Source organism: Petaurus breviceps, unplaced genomic scaffold (genome assembly GCF_028583685.1).
Source record: "Petaurus breviceps papuanus isolate PSGF00001 unplaced genomic scaffold, PetGlider_PUasm1.0 91041, whole genome shotgun sequence".
Taxonomy (NCBI): domain Eukaryota; kingdom Metazoa; phylum Chordata; class Mammalia; order Diprotodontia; family Petauridae; genus Petaurus; species Petaurus breviceps.
The window spans coordinates 11,439,256-11,458,048 of record NW_027187400.1 but is presented as its reverse complement, the minus strand read 5'-3'; the positions used below and the strand labels follow the sequence as shown (position 1 = coordinate 11,458,048).

General features: G+C 42.7%; 1 protein-coding gene across 1 annotated transcript; it reads left to right on the top strand.

The window, feature by feature from the left end:
• Positions 1 to 9,982: 9,982 nt before the first annotated feature.
• LOC138154513 (zinc finger protein 202-like) lies at positions 9,983 to 10,544 on the top strand. The gene has a single exon (XM_069079377.1). The coding sequence runs from the start codon at positions 10,266 to 10,268 to the stop codon at positions 10,494 to 10,496; it is 231 nt and encodes a 76-aa protein (XP_068935478.1). The 5' UTR covers positions 9,983 to 10,265; the 3' UTR covers positions 10,497 to 10,544.
• Positions 10,545 to 18,793: the final 8,249 nt, after the last annotated feature.

Below are 18,793 nucleotides of genomic sequence, written 5' to 3'. Positions count from 1 at the left end.
CACTTCATTATCTTTACCAAGAAAATCCCAAATGGGGTCACAAAGAGTCTGACAACTGAAAAGTGACTAAAAAGCAAACTTAAAAGAAAAAAAAAAGTAGTGCAGGAAGACTCATCTCCCTGAGTTCAAACCGTGCCTCAGACTTACTAGCTGTGTTACCCTGGGCAAGTCACTTCACCCTCTTTGCTGCTCTGTTCCTCATCTGTCAAATGGGCTGAAGAAAAAAATGACAAACCAAACCACTCCAGAGTCTTTGCCAAGGAAAGGTTGGACAAGACTGAAAAACCAATTAAACAACAAAAACCATTGATTAAGTACCTACTAAGTGCCAAGCTCTTTACTAATCTCTGGGGATACAAAAGGAGGCAAAAGAGAGTCCTTGCCCTCAAGGAGTTTACAATCTAATGTCTTCAGGTGCTTGACCCGTTGGGTGACCTTAGAGGTCATCTAGTCTCATCCCAAAATTTTACAGAAGAAAAAACCGAAGCCCAGAGAAGCTACTTTACTTGCTCAGGGTAATAAGGGGTAGAGCTGGGGTCAGATGATGCCAGATTCAGGCCTCTCTCTTTTCACTGCCTCACCTTTCCTCCACTAGAAATGGGTTCACCATACCTTCAACCTCACCTCTAAAGAAAGGACTGGATTTTCCACTTACTGACCACCTTGATCTTCATTTATTTTTTTCCATTCAACCACTGGGCTGTGTTGTATAGTAGAAAGAGCAATCTGAGGACCTGTGTTCAGGTCCTGACTCTGATGCTGTAAGACCTGTAAGCTCTTGGGAAAGTCACTAACCTCTCTGGGCCTGATTTTGTCCATCTGTAAAATGAGAGGATTGAACTCAATAGTTTCTGAGATACTTTCCAGGGCTAGATACATAAACGTAAAGACTGTGTGACATTTGGACAAACTCTTTGAGCCTTTGTTTTCTCAGCTGTAAAATGTGAATAAGTTTCTTCCTATTGAGAGGATCTGATGGGCTCATAAATACAAAAATGTTTTTTACAATGTTAAATGCTGTATGAATGTTTCTATGATTGTCACATTGCCCTCGCCTGATTCTCCTGACTCCTGGATCACCCCTTCTCAGTCTCCTTTGTTGGGTTATCATCCTTCTACTAAGTAAGGCATCCCCAAGGTTCTGTCCTGAGCCCCTCCCCATCTCATCTGCTCTAAACAGTTAAATTATTGTCTCTATGCAGAAGATTCCCAGAACCATCCATCTAGCTAGCTCAGATCTCTCTCCTGAAGTCGGCATCTCTCGCCTGTTAGACATTTGCACTTGGATGTCTGGCAGGCCTTTTAAACTCAGTACCCCCATCCCAGAACTCATAATCTCTCCCTCTACCCCCACCCCCCAAGCACATCCTTCCATCCTTCCTCCAAAATTTCCCATTTCTGTAGAGAGCACCATCTTTGTCCAAGTCAACCAAGTTCACAACTTCTGAGATGTCCTGACATTTTCCTATTCCTTCAAGCACCATATTAATGTCTTGTATCTTACCTAGGAAAATCTCTTGAATTTGTCTCTTTCTGTACATCACAAGTTGTATCCTAATTTGTTTCCTTGCTTCCCAATCTCTTCCCCATCCAATCCGTCTTCCACACAGATTCTCTTAAATCACCCAGCACTCCCATACTGGAAAGCCTTTAATGGATCCCTACCGCCTCTGGAATGGTTGGTTTGGTTTTGTTTCTCTGCTGTCGTTTTCCCAGCTCTAAGTTCTTCACTATAGGGAGTTTCTGGTGAGCGGAGCTCACCTTTTCAGAAACTTAGGCCCAAGAGACCCCAAGAGCCTCCCCAGCGTTCAGCACAGTGAGAACTTAATACATGTTTATTCATTCATTGATCCCCGGCCACGGCCCCTTTTGCCCAGTAAAATCGCTGCTGGGAGACTACAAGGTTAAAATCAAGGAACGTCAGCCAATGGCTGAGTCGTTGGGTGGTCCTAAAAGAGAGGGGTCACCCTCTTCTCCTTCTCCCCTACGCCTTTCTCAATTGTTAGACTCTACTTCCAGCCCAGAGTTGCGCTCAGGAATCCCGGTTTAGGAGCCCTCTTCCGTGCCTTCCCCGCCCTCTCCGTGCCTGTTCTGGCCCAGAGCCCGCTCACTGCCAGGCACCTATGGGCAGATGGACTTCTCGCGCTCCCTCCTTTCCTCCCCTCCGCTCCCCTTCCCTCCCGGGAGGCTACAGATCCGTTGCGGGACCCTGGAGCAGCCCCTACCTTCCTGCGGATCACCGTCTACTGCGGTACTGCGGAAAGGGTCGGGCCCCTGAGCCCTAAGGCGTGGATTCCAACCTCACTTCTCCTGCTCTCTCTAGTTGCATGTGACCTTGGACAAGTCATTTAATTACACTGGGTTCTGCGGGCCTTTCTCAGATCCAAGATCACTGCTTTACAGCTCTGTGCCGCCCCCACCCCCGTGACCCTGGCGGGGTGTTATGGCCTCCTGACCTAGAAGTCTAGAAGTTTCCTGGTTAACTGTGTGACCTAGGGTTAGTCACTTAAACACGCTCTCCCCCCCAATACCCCCGCCCCCCAAGCCTCTTCTGTAACGGGAAGGCCGCAGTGGTTCTTTCTGGTTCTAGACCGATCTTTGACTAGAGTCGTTTATTGTTGTTGATTGACACTGATTTGAATAGAGGGCTTTCTATTTGAAAGACTATTTTGAATCCAATGTCATAACAACAATCGATAAAGGGCTTTGCGAATAATTGTGATCTCAATAATATCTAAAACCATGCCTGGGGAATTCACCTCCTCTCGGGGGCATCGTTTCCGTATCTCTGAAATTGGGGTGGGGGCGGAGGTGTTGGAATAGGACTAGGTGGCTTCTGGGCTGCCATCCAATAATCAATCAATAAAAAGTTGGTAAGCACCTACTACCCACCAAGCACTTCCAGCTCTAGATATGATTGGGGGTGGGGAGGGGCCCAGCTCTGGCCTCCTTTCTTATGTTGCCCTGGAGCCCTACTGCTTCAAAAGATGACAGCTCTCTCCCCTTTCCTCCTCCTGCTCAGCCCCAACCAATTCCTCCTTGGGGACTGTAGTCTGTAGGTCTCTGGGGCTCCATCTGTCCCCCTCCCCAAATCTGGGGACTGAAGCATGGCCTGGGAGCTCTGGGGCTGAGATGCATTGGGCAGATCCCATCGGAAAGACCTGGTCTCTATGCTTATCTGGAGAGCCTTGGGGTGGGGGTGGAGGCTGAAAAGAGGGCCCTCAGGCAGGGAGTCTGGAGACCTGGGCTGAGTCTGTGTGACCATAGGTCTATCCTCCCCCCTCTAAGCTTCCGTTTCTTCTTCCTCAAAATGATGAGTCTTCATGAGAAAAACTGGTCACTGTGATGGAGCTGGACTTCCCTGGGGGACTGTGTATGCAACAAACTTTCTGACTACGTCCCCTGACTGACTACGTCCCTTGACTAAGATTCAAGGTAATCTTAGACAAATCATCTTGAATAGTTCATCTTGAATCTCAGTTCTCTGGCCCTCTCTCTCTTTTTTTTTAATTCTCCTGATCTTATCACAATGCTTTGCACATAATAAGCCTTAATAAATGTTTATTGAAGGAATGAATGGGCCTCAGTTCTCTCTTTTGGAATATGGAAGAGATTGGACTAAATCCCTTCTAATCCCACATCAATGATTACTACCTATGGTGATTTGATGCATTTCCAAAGGGATTTTCCTAAAACAGGTCTGACCATATCACCCGATTTTTCTTATTTTCCTAGGATCAAATGCTTGACTTTTAAAACCCTTCACAACCTGTCCCTAGCCTTACTTTCCAGCCTTCTTATATTTAACTCTCTTCTCCACAGTCTATCTTCTGGGAACACTGGACCTCTTGCATTTCCCTATCCACCACACTTCCAATCTCCCACCTTCATCACTTTGCACTGGTTCCTCCCCATGCTTGGGCTTGGAATGCTCTGCCCCTTAAACTGACCCTTCATTTGCCTTGCTTCTGCCGGGGCCAGCCCCCACAGAAGCCAGTGTCCTTCTTACTATTCCCAGTGTACCTGGTTCCTAGTACAGTAGGTACTTAATAAAGGTTGACGATGATTTATATTTAGGTTAAATCCAATCCACAACCATTAATCTCATAGTTAGTGCTGAGCACTATGCAAAGTACTGAGGATATTTTTAAAAGGGTAATTAAAAAAAAACAACCCTGCCCTCAAGGAGCTTTCATTCCAATGAAGGATTCAACACCTAAATAACCAGGCACAGACAAGATAAATTCAAAGTAGAAGGAAAGGAGTCTCTGAGGGGAAGCACTAATAGCTAGGGGGAATGGAAAAAGCCTCCTGCTGGTGGGATTTGAGCTGAATCTTGAAAAATGCCATGGAAACTAAAATGGAAAATATTCCAGGCTTGGAGACCAGTCAGTGCAAGAGAAAGGATCTGGGAGAGGTAGCCTCTCTGTATTTGAGGAACTACAAGTGAAGAGGTTACCCATAAAGAGGGTTAGGGTTGCTCTGGAGACCTCAAAATACCAACACTCCAGGTCCTGATGAATGAATTCGACTCTAGTCTTCTCAGCCAAAGAAAAGCAGTTTATTAAAAGTTTGCTTGTATTAGACACAGAGTAAGTCTGTACTAGGTCATTCTATGGCAATCTCACCCACATGGAGGGAATATGGGGTCTTATATATAGAAGGTTGTGGGAGGAATCTAGGACTGGTCTAGAGGAGGAGTTTGGGGAGGGTCTTCAGGAGAAGTCAGATGAGGTCAATGAGTGATTAAGGGTGGGAAGTTGCAGGAGGCTACCTGGAGCCAACAGACAATGGTGGGCTAGGCCAGTTCAGGGGTGGGTATATATTTTGATAGGCTCTAGGGTGGGAAGTAGATGCACAATGGAGAGCTAGGCTAGTAACAGAGGTCTGGGCCCAGCCACAATGTAAGGCTTATTGCCTCATGCAAATGCCTCATCAAAAGGGAATTTAATCAGAGTTCAAGGGGGGTTCCCAAAACCTGTACCTCAAAGATTCAAGGAGAGCTCAAGGGGGTTCCCAGAGCCTGTACCTCATCACAAGTTGGTTGGTGTCTCTGGTAAGAGTTGTTGGAGGTGAAGGAAAGGGTAAGGTGCTGGAAAGGTCAGAGGACCCTTAGATGACAAACCAGAAATATCACAAGCATTCTATTAAGTATGAATTGTGTCACCCTGTAGGTATTTTCCATCTACTGTGGGAAGAAAAATACCAGAGAGCTTGACTTGACTTGCAAAGGGCCTTGGGGAAGCCAGATGTTGCTACCCTAAAAGAATAAGGAAGAAAATGTCTTTTCCTTGGAAAGTTTTAATATAATCAATTCTTCTGATAATATGATAATATGTAAAAAGATTTTTCTCTGCATACACCAAACCCTTAACCAATGGTTGCTAAGCCTCAAGTGATGAGGTATGGGCTCTGGGAGCCCCCTTGAGCTGTCCTTGAATCCTTGAGGTACAGGCTCTGGGAGCCCCCCTTGAACTTTGATTAAATCTCATCCCAGTTGATGAGGCATTTGCATGAGGCCATAAAATCTTACATTGTGGCTGGGCCCAGACCTTTGTTACTAGACTTCCTACCTTTGAGCCTATCAAAATATCAATCCACCCTTGAACTGGCCTAGCCCACCATTGTCTGTAGTCTCCAAGTAGCTTCCTGCAACTTCCCACCCTTAATCACTCATTGACCTTATCTGACTTCTCCTGAAGACCCTCCCCAAACTCTTCCTCTAGACCACCCCTAGATTCCTCCCACAACCTTCTGTATATAAGACCCCATCCTCTCTTCATGTTTGTGAGAGTGCCATAGAATGATATGGCACAGACTTAATGTGTGTCTAATACAAGCAAACTTTTAATAAACTTTGCTTTTCTTTGGCTGAGAAGATTAGAGTTCAATTCATTCAGCAGGACCGGATGTGTTGGTATTTTGGGGTCTCCAGAGCAACCCTAACCCTCTTTATGGATAACCTCTTCACAAGGACTGACTCTTCAGTCTCCTAACTTTGTCTTTTCTTCTCAAAAGAATATGAAAAGTTCAACCTTGCTGTGATTCAGAGAGAAGCCTACTTGACCCTAAAACTGTATTTGAAATACTTCCTCCTTTAACAGCTTTTAAGCAATAAAGAACAATACTTTCTTGGCTAAGAGAGACAAGTCAGAAGAAGAAATAAATCCTTCCACTTTGGGGGGCTGGTGATTTCTTCCTGGTTGGTAGGAAACCTCCATCTGCTCTCATCTGCAGTTCTTTGGAGGTCTGTGAGTTGCTTGGGGGAGGTTAATTGACTAGCTCTTTTGGGAGTCGGAAGCTAGACTTGAAAGCTACCCCACCCCCTGCCCATTCTACTAAATTGCCTCTGCAATACAAAGAAATTTAAAGGAGGGAGGCCTGTAGATAGCAAGTGCTTTGATAAATGTTTGTTGGTTGATGACTAGAGGGAATCAGGAAAGGTACCAGAACCTTGCTTTGAATGACTCCTTGGGGACTGAGGGTGGGGGTGGGGAATGGGAACGCCTTCCATATTTGGGCCAGCCTTTGTAAAGGCATGGAATACTGAGATGGGATATTCTATAGGGGAAACTAGATTGAAAGGGAGTGCCCTAGAAGGGAAATAGTATGAAATAATTATTGACGAAGCACTGGTGATTTGTAGTAGGTGATTTTGTCAGCAGCCCTCAGTGAAAGTGGGAAGGGATTAAAATGCCTTGTTCGGGACCCTATTAAGAGCTGTGATTTAGGAAGATAGCTGTACTGAGATTAGGTTGATGAAATGTGCAAGGGGCTCTTCCTACCCATTCGGTCTTCTTCCACCTTAATTCCCTTTCACACCCTCTGGGACCAGTGACGATGGCCTCTTGGCTGTTCCTCCAACCAGAAAATCCATCTCCTGGCTCCAGGCATTTTCTCTCGCTTCCGCTCCATGTCTGGCACACTCTAGCTCCTCATCTCTGCCTTCTTGCTCCTCTGGCTTCCTTTAAGTCCCAGCTAAGACCCCACAGTCTACAAGACACTTTTCTTAGACCCCTTATTGCTAGTGTCTTTCCTCATCTATTATCTCGAATTTGTCCTGCATCTTGTTTGTACGTGACTGTATGACATCTTCTCCACTTGGTAAGCTCCTTGAGGTCAGGAACTGTTTTTTTTTTTTTTAACTATTCTTTGAATCCCTAAGGCTTACTTAGCACTCACTGTACCTGACACCTACGTATTCACTTGGGGTTCTCTATTTTATTTTTTAATGTTTTCATAACTATGTGTCAATAATTGGTTTTCTTTGTAATCCTATGTATTTTGTTTTATTCATTTAAAGACATCCTGAAAATATAGTAATCTACATTCTGTAGAATGAGTATTCAGTAGACTAAAATCCAGAATGATTGGTTCTTGCTCTTCATTCTCAAGGAGGACCAAAATGACGTCACAATGTTGGAGTCAAGGTAGAGTGTGTCTGTCCGACCGGCTGACGGAGAGTCTGTGTTTCTTGTTAATTGTTAGGCCAAAATTAGCACAAGCAGCAGATTCGATCCACACTTTGTTGTATATTAGCTTCAGAGGTCATTGAATGCACAATCATCTCAGAACAAAAAGTCGAGCACCAACTCTCCCTCCACTTTATTCTTGGCTTGTAACCTTTTAAAATTAAATACTTTATAATCTGACCTTTATAAGCTGACCTTGATGCCATTTTCATCCTCATTGAAGTCATCTGGCAACAACAAAGGATACTAGAACTAGATATTCCAGGGAACAAAAAAGATGAGAGCTATGATTAGGGGTTAAAATTAATAAGATTTAGCAAATGATTGGTTATATAGGCTCCAGGTGAAGGAGAGGGAAGAATTGAAAACTGGCTCGATGATTGTGAACCTGGGTGACTTTCTAGTATTGGTGTCCTCGGAGAGATGGATTTCAGTCTGTTGGTCAATCAACTAGTATTTATTAAGTACCTTCTATATAACAGGCACTTTACTAAGGGAGGGAGGGGAGAAAGAGACAAAGACAAGCCCTACTCTCAAGGACCACAGACCAATGGGGAAGACAAGATGCAAACAACTATGAACAAACAAGCTATGCACAGGATAAATTGGGGGAAATGACATGGTCAGACCTATTTTAGGGAAACTACAGTTATCCCTTCCACATCTTGGGGGCTTAGGGACATGGTACTCCAAGAACTGGACAATCCTCACAAATTTTTTTGGTTGTCCCTTCATACCAGAGAATAAGTCTGATTTTTTTCCTTTTTTTCTATGGAGTATTAATATCATACAATACTATACATATATTTTATGCATTTCTGAGTTTCTGTCACTAGCTTTCTTGCGTTGTCTGTTTTCCTCAAAACTTCCAGAAAATCCTCATTTAATTTCTTATGCCAACCCGAGATAAGGGATAACTGTATTATTGCAATTTTGGACATACTGAGTTATGTTTTAGGCTCCCTCTGATTTACTGGAGGCATCCCAGAAGCTTAAATTAGCAAATTTATTTCAAGTTTTGGGTGAAATTTCAATGGTGGCTATTATTACTATTGATAGCCACTCCTAGTGACCTAGTGAAAGTGCCTTCTCCTGGCCTCATTCTTCCACTCTGTTAATTGGGTACTATAAACAAAAAAAAACTCAGCTCTTCCCTGATTAGGGACGGGGAGTATGTCGGGGAAAGTCTTTGTTATGCTAAAGCTCCCCAGTCCAAATGATCAATTCTTTATTTTTATTCTAATCCCCCAATCCCCTTGGTGTCCCTTCCCCTTTCTCCTCCTCTCCTGGGAGGTGATTCTCTCCTATATCAAGGGTGGAAGGAAAGATACCTAACCTGGAGCTTCTTCTAATCAGCCTCACTGCATTCTCTCCCCAGATCTAGAAGACTGAGTTACAGATCCAGGATTCTCAAGAATTTACAGGTCTAGTGGAAATCTGGAACTAGGTAACCTTTTTGTAGGTTTTCTATTTGATTTCTAAAGGCAGGATTCCCCCAAACCCTGGAGAAGTATGGGGATGGGAAACCTTTTTTGAAGGTTATATTGGGGTTCAATGACATAGTACTGACAGTAGTCTGACTTGGTGTGAGTGTTTGAGTAGGACAAAACTTTGTGACTTTGGGAGTAAGCAGGGGAGGTTCAATGGGAAATTGGGTCTGACTGATCTCTTCTTTGCCCCTGTTGCCCTAAGCTTCCCTTAATTTGGGCAGGGACCAGGAGAGTTTGGGGGAGATCCCAGCACTCATTTCTATACTTGGTCACCCTACTTATTCTTGAGGACTATGTCCCTGACGCCTAAGTAGTAGACTCCCATGATATGGAGGGTAGTGGAGACTTTCTTTTCTCTGCCATTATGGGTTGGCTGTTTCTTTCACAATGAAAGGTTTAGATAATGGTGATAATGGACAACAAACTCCTCATCACTGACTGCCTTCCTCTCTGAGATGGGTCTTGTGAGTGCCTTGGAGAACTGTCTGGTGTGTGTTGGAATGGAAGGTGGGGCAGAGAAATGAGTGGAAGGATCTGAAATATCCAGATACCTTATGCACTTTCTATATATTGAGAGGAGGGGAATAAGCATTTGAGCTATCAGGCACTGTGCTAAGCACTTTATAAATCTCATTTGATACTCACAAATATCCCTGTGAAGTAGCTACTGGCATTAGCCCCATTTCACAGTTGAGTAAACTGGCAGAGGTTAAGTGACTTGCCCAGGGTCACACAGCTATCGTTTGAGCTTAGATTGGAACTCAGGTCTTCCTGATTCCAGGTCTGTGCCACACTATCTCCCATCATAGCCCAAACATCAACTCTCTCGGCTCTCTATACACCTTTTCCACTCTGTGGAAACTCATTTCTTAGTTTTCTGAAAACTGTTAGAGAAAGCCTCAGAAGAGGTCTGAAGATCCCTTACTTGTATAGATTAGTCTGCATGACTTCCAACTCAAATTGCTGTCATTCTGGAGGTAGGATTTCTCGATTTTTAAGAAGACTCTTAAAGGAGGCCAGCCCAAGGAAAGCAAAAAGAATAAATTTCCTGAGGCTTTAAATAAGATTTTTTTCCCCCAAAATTAGGGAGGTTAATGGAGTGAGGGGTGGGGCAAACTCCAGGAGAATTTGGTGGTGTGTCTGCTCTTGTATATTCTGCTAACCCTGTTTTATCTTGATTGCCTCTCAATAGACTTCTGGGAGTTTCTCTTTCCTTGGTTCTTCAGAGGAGGGAGAAAGGCTTTCCTTAGAGATTGGGGCAGTAAACCAGGACGAGCAAGCGAAGCTATCTCCCCGTCTGGTGATGCCGAAGGTTCTAGTGGAAGAAGCTGAGCCCCTGCTGGTGAACGAAGAGAATTCCATCCAGGACCAGGACACCACCAACCCTGAGAATCTCCAGCATGAGGAGGCTCGAGAGCAGACCTTGGAGAAGAGGTTTAGACACTTCCGTTACAAGGATGCCGCTGCGTCCCGGCAGCTGTTCCAACATCTCCGAGAGCTCTCCCGAAGGTGGCTGGACCGTAAAAAGGCGTAGATTATATAGCATTGCTTGTGCATGACAGTTCCCCAGGCCAGTTCAACCGAGGACCTCCAACTCCTAATCCAGAGACAGAAGACAGATGTTAAAATCACCGGTTAAAAAGCCTCCCACAAAAGAAGTACCATGCTGTCAAGAAATTAACCAGGTCCTGCTGATGCCAGAGAACTTGGAGATTTAAACTATTACTTGACGCTTTTGTTGGACAGTTTGATTTCTTTTAAAATTTGCTCAATGCACCTTTACTTGGATTTCAGACACCATATTAAAATTTGAGTAAGACCGGTATTGTAGTGATTTGTCTGGTAGGTGCCTGTTGCTAACTGCTTGGGAAAGGTGAAATAGTGCTGAGTGGTGTAGTGGGTAGGCTTAAAGACTGGGACTCTGCTGCAACTTTGTGAGTTGGTAGAGATAGGAATAATCTTGACCCTTTTCTTAATTTTACCGAGGTGGGTCAGTCAATAAACATTTTTTAAGCGCCTAACAAACGCTAAACCCTGGGAATACAAAAAAAGTGTCAAAAGATAGTCCCTGCCCTCAAGGAACTAACAGTCTAATGGGGGAGATTGCATGCAAACAATTTTATACTAAGTCAGCCATGTGCTGGATAAATAATAGATAATTAAGAGAAAGCAGGTATTAGAATTAGGAGAGGTTGGGGAAAGCTTTCTGTAAAAGGTAGAATTTAAGGAGCCCTGGTTGTCTAGGAACCAAATTATCCTAATTAAGGGAGTTTGTTGAAAATTTAATCAGGTCTTGGAATATTTCCGTGTGGTAACCTTCCCTCTAGCCCTATACCTTTCAGACAAGTAATGGGGGCCATTACAATCCAGATCTCTTTACAGGGCAGTGTTGGAAGGCAGAAGAGGTCAGGCAGGATGGGCATTCTTAATTTCTATTTTGTTCTATATTAATTACACTTCAAAGTGATGCCTTCCTCTGGGAGAGGTCCTTTAATAGCTAACAAAAACAGCCAATATTTAAATAGGGCTTACTATGTGCTAGGTACTGTGCTAAGCACTTTACAATAATGTATTATTATCTCATTAGTCCCTCACAACAACCCTGGGAGGGTTGGGCTATCAAGGAAACGGAGGCAAGCAGGTTAAATGACTTTCCCAGAGTGACACAGCTAGTAAGTGTCTAAGGTAAGATTTGAACTCAGGTCCTCTTGACTCCAGGCTCTTCACCATCTAACTGCCCCCTCGTGTCCTTGTTGTAGTTTTGGAGGACCCCTAATCTTATTCCCTAGTAACACCTCATGGTTCTTCAAAAGGTTGACATACTTTGAATCCTAATATGCCTTCTCTGTGCATGAAAAATAAATACTCGTTAAGCACCTCCTACATGCACTGGTTGGTTCTAGGTGAAGGGAGTACAAAGTTTAAATAAGAAAAGAGTTCAGGCAGTCCTGTAGTATAGATAGTCTAATGATTAGAACTGAACTTGGAGATGAGACCTGAGTTCAAATCCTGCCTTAGACTGTTTACTACAACTGTGGGCAAGTCACATAACCTCTGAAAACCTTAGCATCTTAAACTTCCATGTTGTGATGACCAAATGAAGAAAGAAGTGCTTTGCCACCCATAATGTGCTGTATAAATGCTATTTATTATCACAGCCTACTAGTCCAACACCAGTAAGGCGTAGCATAGGGTTCTGGGCCTGGGTCCATAATCCTGCCCCTGAAACCAGCTATGTGATCTTGGAAAAAGTCACTCTCCTGGGGCAGCTAGGTGGTACAGTGAGCACCAGTCCTGGAGTCAGGAGTACCTGAGTTCAAATACAGCCTAAGACACTTGCTAGCTGTGTGACCTTGGGCAAGTCGCCCAATTTAATTGGGGTATTAACCCCAATAGCCCTCCAAAAAGCAAAAAAAAAAAGTCACTCTCTGAGACTCAGTCTCCTCATCTAGAAAATGAGCATAATACCTGCAGTACTGGTACTCATCTAGGGGATTGTAGAAAAGTTCAAATGAGATAATGTATGTAAAGTACTTTGCCCTTTTAAGCCACTCTATAAATCTATTATAGGACAAGGGCTGCACTTGAGGACCTAGAGAGCCACATATGTCCTCAAGGCCCCAGGTTCCCCACCTCTGGCTTAGAGAAGTCCCTGGTGGGAGAATCTCTCCATTGATGGAGATCTGTGTCTTCTCTTCGATTTAGTCTAAGACAGTTACCTTGAGCACCTCCCAACTAGTAAACATCTCAGGCTAGATTTCAACTCTGGTCTTCCTGATTCCAGGCCCAGAATTCAATCCACTCTGCCACTGAGAGCTGCCTCCACAAAAATCTCTTGGAATTGTTTCTTCTATTTCCATTCACACCCCTAGGACCTCATTGCCTTGACCATTGCAATCAACTAGTTTTTAAAATTAAATTCTTTTTCAATTATCAAGCATTTCTTTTTCCTTTTCTTTGAAAAAAAAAAAAAGTAAAAGCCTTTGAAACAACAACAAAAAATAACCCATAGTCTAGCAAAAACTAAATCTTCACAACAACCCTTCGAGGTAGGTGCTATATACAGTCCCTGTTTTAAGAAAAGGAAAGGAAAAAGGAGGCAGGCAGAGATTAAGTGACTTGCCTAGGGTCATACACACCTATGTCTGACAGTTACATCTGACAGCGCTATGGGGGCTATGGCGCCATCTAGCTGCCTTTTGGCTGAGAGCCTGGCAGTCCAATTCAGGGCTGTACCAGATAGGAGAAGGCAGAAACAGTCTCTACCTAGGTCAGAGGTCTGCTGAAGCCAGTTCGAACAAGCTCCTGTTGGTTAAATTTTCAGGGGGAAACATTTACACCTCTTGTGGTTGTCCTAAAGATACTGGAGTGGTTTGGCATTTCCTTCTCCAGCTCATTTTACAGATGAGGAAACAGGGTGACATGACTTGCCCAGGGTCACACAACTAGTAAACATCTGAGGCTGGATTTGAACTCATGAAGATGAGTCTTCCTGACAAAAGACCCAGCAGTTTATCTACTGCATCTCCTACTACAAATTAAAGCTTGATTTATTGTTTTGTTGATTGTCTAAACTTTTAAAAGTGATAGAATAAATGTATATAACACAGATTACATTTTTAAGTGTGTGTTTCCTGTCCCTCTCTCCCCTTCCAAGCAGGTTACCAAAGGTTCAGGTGGGTTACTCAAGCCCACATGAACTCATCCTAAACTCCAGCTGAGGCAGTGAATACAGCAGTTCTCAAAGCGCTGTCCAGGGACCACTGACCTTTTCAGGGGGTCCTTTAGGCCAAAACTATGTTCAGAATAACACTGAGATGTTTTCATTTCTAACATGGCAAGCATCGATGGATATAACCTACAGAGATACAAGCTCTTTGGCGGGGACGGTCCTCAATAATTCTGAAGTATTGAAAGGGTTCTGGAGACATAGTAAAAATGAATGATTTGAAAGCTTTAAGAACTCTAATCAGTACAGTGATCAAATCTTGATTCCAGAGGACTCATGATGAAAAATGGGACCCACTTCCTGACCCAAAAGTGCAGAATGAGACACACAGTTTTGCAAATTTGCTTTGCTTGCTTAGATTGGCTACAAGATTTTTTTTTCCAGAAGAAAGGAGAAAAATATATATTTGATCATTGGAAAAAAGTAATTTAACAGTAACAATAATAATAGCTAACACTTGTATAGTGTCTTTTTCTCTCTTTTTTATTTTTTAGTTTACATCATTCATTTCCACAAGATTTTGAGTTACAAATTTTCTCCCCATTTTTCCCCTGCCCTCCACTCCAAAATAGAGATCCCATTGAATATTCCCTCCCCCAATCTGCCCTCTCCCATATCTGCTTGTATAGCGTTTTAAGGTTTGTAAAGCACTTTACAAATATTATTTCATTTCATCTTTATGACAGCACTGGGAGGTAAGAGTTATTATTATCCCCATTTTACAAATGAGAAAACTGAAGCAAAGGTTAAATGACTAGATCTGTGAATTTATTGAAGGCCTAAGAAGTCTGAGGCTAGATTGAAATTCAGGTCTTCTTTATTCCAGGGGGCAACACTGTGCCACCTCATTTTTTTTTCTTTTTGGAGAGGGAAGGTAGGGCAACTGAAGTTAAGTGACTTGCCCAAGGTCACATGGCTAGTTTTTTTTTTTTTTTTATTAAATGTCTGAGACCGGATTTGAACTCAGGTCCTGACTCCAGGGCCAGTGCTCTATTCACTATGCCACCTAACCACCCCTCCACCTCATTTTTTCTAATTAAAAAGATTAAATTAAAAAAATATTTTACAAATTAATTTTTTTAATTGAGAAAAAAAAGTTACTTGGATTCATACCCTAATGAAATGCGTTGACCTCACCTATATATTAGAGGTAATAAGAGGTTCCAGTTGCTAGATGGCGCAGTGGATAGAGTTCGAATCTGGCCTCAGACACTTCCTAGCTATGATACCCTAGACAAATCACTTAACACTGTTTGCCTCAATTTTGTCAACTGTGAAATGTGTTCTAGCCATCATGCTACCCTTCTTCTATGAAACATTTACAAATACCCAGCTCTCTGAAGGAGAAACACTTTGCAATAGGATTATAAGATGTGGAGCTGTAAGAGACCCTAGAATGTTGTGGTAGGGAAAGGGAGAGGAAAAAGCATTTATTAAGCACCTACTACCGTGTTTCCCCGATAATGACACTGTCTTATTATTTTTTTGGACAGAAAAACACCAGAGGGCTTATTTTCAGGGGAGGACTTATTTTAATGAACATTGACAGCAATTCTAATAAACAGGTAAATGTGAACAAAAAAATGTACCTTTATTCAATATAAAGAACAGGATGACCGAGCTCACTGCTGCAGCTCTGATTGGATGCAGCTCGGAGCGAGGCGTGGGTCTCTCAGGGGAGGGCTTATTTTCGGGATAGGTCTTATTATCGGGGAAACACGGGTATATTCCAAACACTATAGTAAGCCATTTACTGATACTATGTCATTTGATTCTCACAACAAATCTGAGAGGTAGGAGCTATTATCCCCATTTTACAGATAAGGAAACTGATAAAATGATAAGAGATAAGACTGATAAAGGATAAGTGGCTTTCCCAGGATCATACAGCTAATAAATTTTTGAGGTTGGATTTGGTTTACCCTTCTCTATCCTTGCCCTGGTGCCTCAGGACCCTATGAACCACACTAAAGTGAGTCCAGGTCAATAAGAAGTTAGGATGAAGACGACTCCTGGGAACATAAAAATGGATCCCTCTGCCCTTGAAATTCAGAAACCAATTAGACCAGCTCCCAGCTTCTGTCGATGTGTGTGTCTGCTCCCCATCCCTGTCCTTCTCCTTCCTATTTCTAGAACCCATTGCTCAGAGCTGAACTCCAGAAGCAATGAGGGATTGTAGAAAGAAAGATTGTAGAGTTAGAGTCAGGAAACTTGAGTTCGAATCTCTGTTCTTAGGTCATATTGGACAAGTCACCACACCTCAGAAAGGGGGCCTCAGTTTCATCTATAAAATAGATGTTATCTAAGTCACTTCCAGATCTAAGTCCTATGATTTACCTTTATGGCCATCCCATTTTTTTCCTTTTGATACAAACCTCCATTCCTACCTTAAACAGTTCCTAAAGTTTTGTTGGTAAGGGAAGAAGGAATGGAGGAAGTTCTAGAAAATAATGCTTTCCATGACTACATATGTATGACCTATTTCAAATTGCTTGCCTTCCCAAGGGGCGGGGGAAGGAGGGGAGGGAGAGAATTTGGAACTCAAACTTTGAAAAAAGAACATTAACATTGTTTTTACATGTAATTGGAGGGAATATTAAATTTAATATAAAAAAATAATGCTTTCCTCTTATTCCTGGGTAGTTTCTTTTTCATGCATTTATTTATTTGCCTCTTGTTGTACCTGGCCCCATTCTTTCCCCTCCCCCAACTTCAGCTCTCCCTCACGGAAGTGAGCAGACTGTCAGGTTAGCCCTGCCCTTCCCCAGTCAGCTTTCCTTCAAGGAGGACAAGGAGAATTGGCTTTGGCAGGAATTTCAAGGTGTGTACTGACCAATCACTGATTTTGGCCTCCGCAAGTTCCTGTTTATGTAATACCTCACCGTTGGCCACGTGTGTCCCTTTAAAAGCTGAGGCTTTACCTGAGATCTCGGCTGTACAATTTGGGTGGGACAGTACCCTGTCAGCCCGCTGTGTGGCCTGATCAGTCAACATGGCACCAATAAAGGGTTCATTTCTGAATTGTTACTTGGGTCTTGCTGGTGTTCTCTGGGTGCAACACTTTTAGTTATTATCAATTTAAGGGACTGCCCACAGCCATAGCATTTGTCACCTAATCCAGCTGTCCTCTGAACTCCACATTCCATCTCTGGTCTTTGTTTAATCCTACAAATCCTTCCCCCTGTTTACAATTCCTTCCTTCCTTACTTCTGTCTCAGAATGCCAGTCTTTTATTTATTTGTTTGTTTGTTTTTAGTTTTCAACATTCCCTTTTATAAGATACTAAGTTCTAAATTTTCCCACCTCTCTTTCCTCCCCCATCCCCAAGATGGCATGCGATCTGATATAGGTCATACATGTAACGATCATATTGAACATGTTTCCACATGAGAATGCCAGTCATGCTCAGCTCAGGTACCACTTCCTCTGTGAAACCTTCCCTAATCCAGCCACTCTTCCCCCAGGTGAGAGTGCTTCTAAATATATAGCACCTACTATGTGCCAGGCACTGTGCTAAAAGCTTTATTTCATCTTCACAAAAACTCTGGGAGGTAGGTGCTATTATTATTCACATTTTATAGCTGGGGAAACTGAGGCTGACACAGGTTAAGTGACTTGCCCAGGGTCACATATCTAGGAAGTGTCTGAGGCTGGGTTTGAAATCCAGTTTTCCTGACTCTAGGCCAAGTGTTCTCTTGCCATTGTGTCACCAGCTACTTCTACTTCCATGTGCACATATTGTGTCTCTGTGGCATAATGTCAGTTCTTTCAGGGAAGTGTCTTTTCCATTTTTTCCCTTTGTATCTCTAGTGGGTAATACTATACCTGGCACATAGGAAGCACTGAACAAGTGTTTGATTTTTAAAATTTGTATTTTGCTTTCAGAAGTTCTGTCTTCTTTCCTTCCCCACTGAAAAAGCAAGAAAACAAAATTCCCTTTACAAACATGTATTGCCAAGCAAAACAAATTCCCCCATTGACCCTGTCCAAAAATTTCTCTCTCTCTCTCTGTCTCTCTCTCTCTCTCTCAGTTCTCAATTAGGAGGTTAGTCACATGTTTCCCCACGAACCCTCTGGAATTTGGACTGATTGTTAAATGGCTAAGTTACCAAGTTGATTATTTTCACAATATTGTTATCATTATAAATTGTTCTCTTGGTTCTGCTTGCTTCACCCTGCATCAGTTCATGCAAGTCTTCCCAGGTTTCTCTGAAACCATTGCTTTAGTATCTTATGGCACAACAGTATTCCATCACATTTATATAACATAACCTCAACAAGGCCATGTTGAATTGAATTGAACCTGATGGGGCTGAAACTCTCATATAGCCAATGCAGCCTGTATATGGGACTGTATTCAAACTTTTCCAGTGTGGTAGAACATGTTAGAATTTGTGATCCTTTGGTGACAAGGAATTATCAGAAGACAACTTCACTGAAACTGTTCTCATCAAATACAAGTAAACAAAATATGAAGGAGGTTTCCAAATAAAACTTTAAAATGAAAACTATTCATATTTCATTTTTTATTGATCTTTTTGGGATCAGAGATTTAGATTTGGCAGGGACTTTAGAGATTATTGTGTCCAACTCCCTCATTTTACAAGTGAGGTAACTGAGGTATAGTGAAGTTATGTGTCACATAAATATATGTCACAGAGCTAGAAATTGAAGTAGAATTTGTGCATTTCTTGCCTTCTCAATGGATAGAGGAGTGAGTAGAGGGAGGGAGAGAATGTAAAACTAAAACTGAAATGAATAAAGTTAAAGTAGAACTTGAACCCAGGTCTTCCTGAGTTTGAGTTTCCTGTTCTACCTACTCCTCCTTCGTTTCCAAATACTTCCTTTCTCTCTTGCCCAGCGAGTAATCCCTCATAAAAAGGGGGGTGGGGAGAGCAGTTCCCAAAACTAGCCCACACATCAATACACAATGTGCCATATTCATTTTCCCCCTGCCCCATGTCTTCAAAGAAGAGAAGAAAAAAAGTACATCTTTCTTGACATGTTCATTAGAAAATAATACATATAATTTACATATTGCCCATGTATAAACGATATTAAATTGCTTGCCTTCTCAAAGAGGGGGAAGGGGAAAGAAGGAG

Coding starts and splice junctions, on each gene's coding strand:
- LOC138154513 (XM_069079377.1), top strand. CDS start 10,266: ATGCCGAAGGTTCTAGTGGAAGAAGCTGAGCCCCTGCTGGTGAACGAA.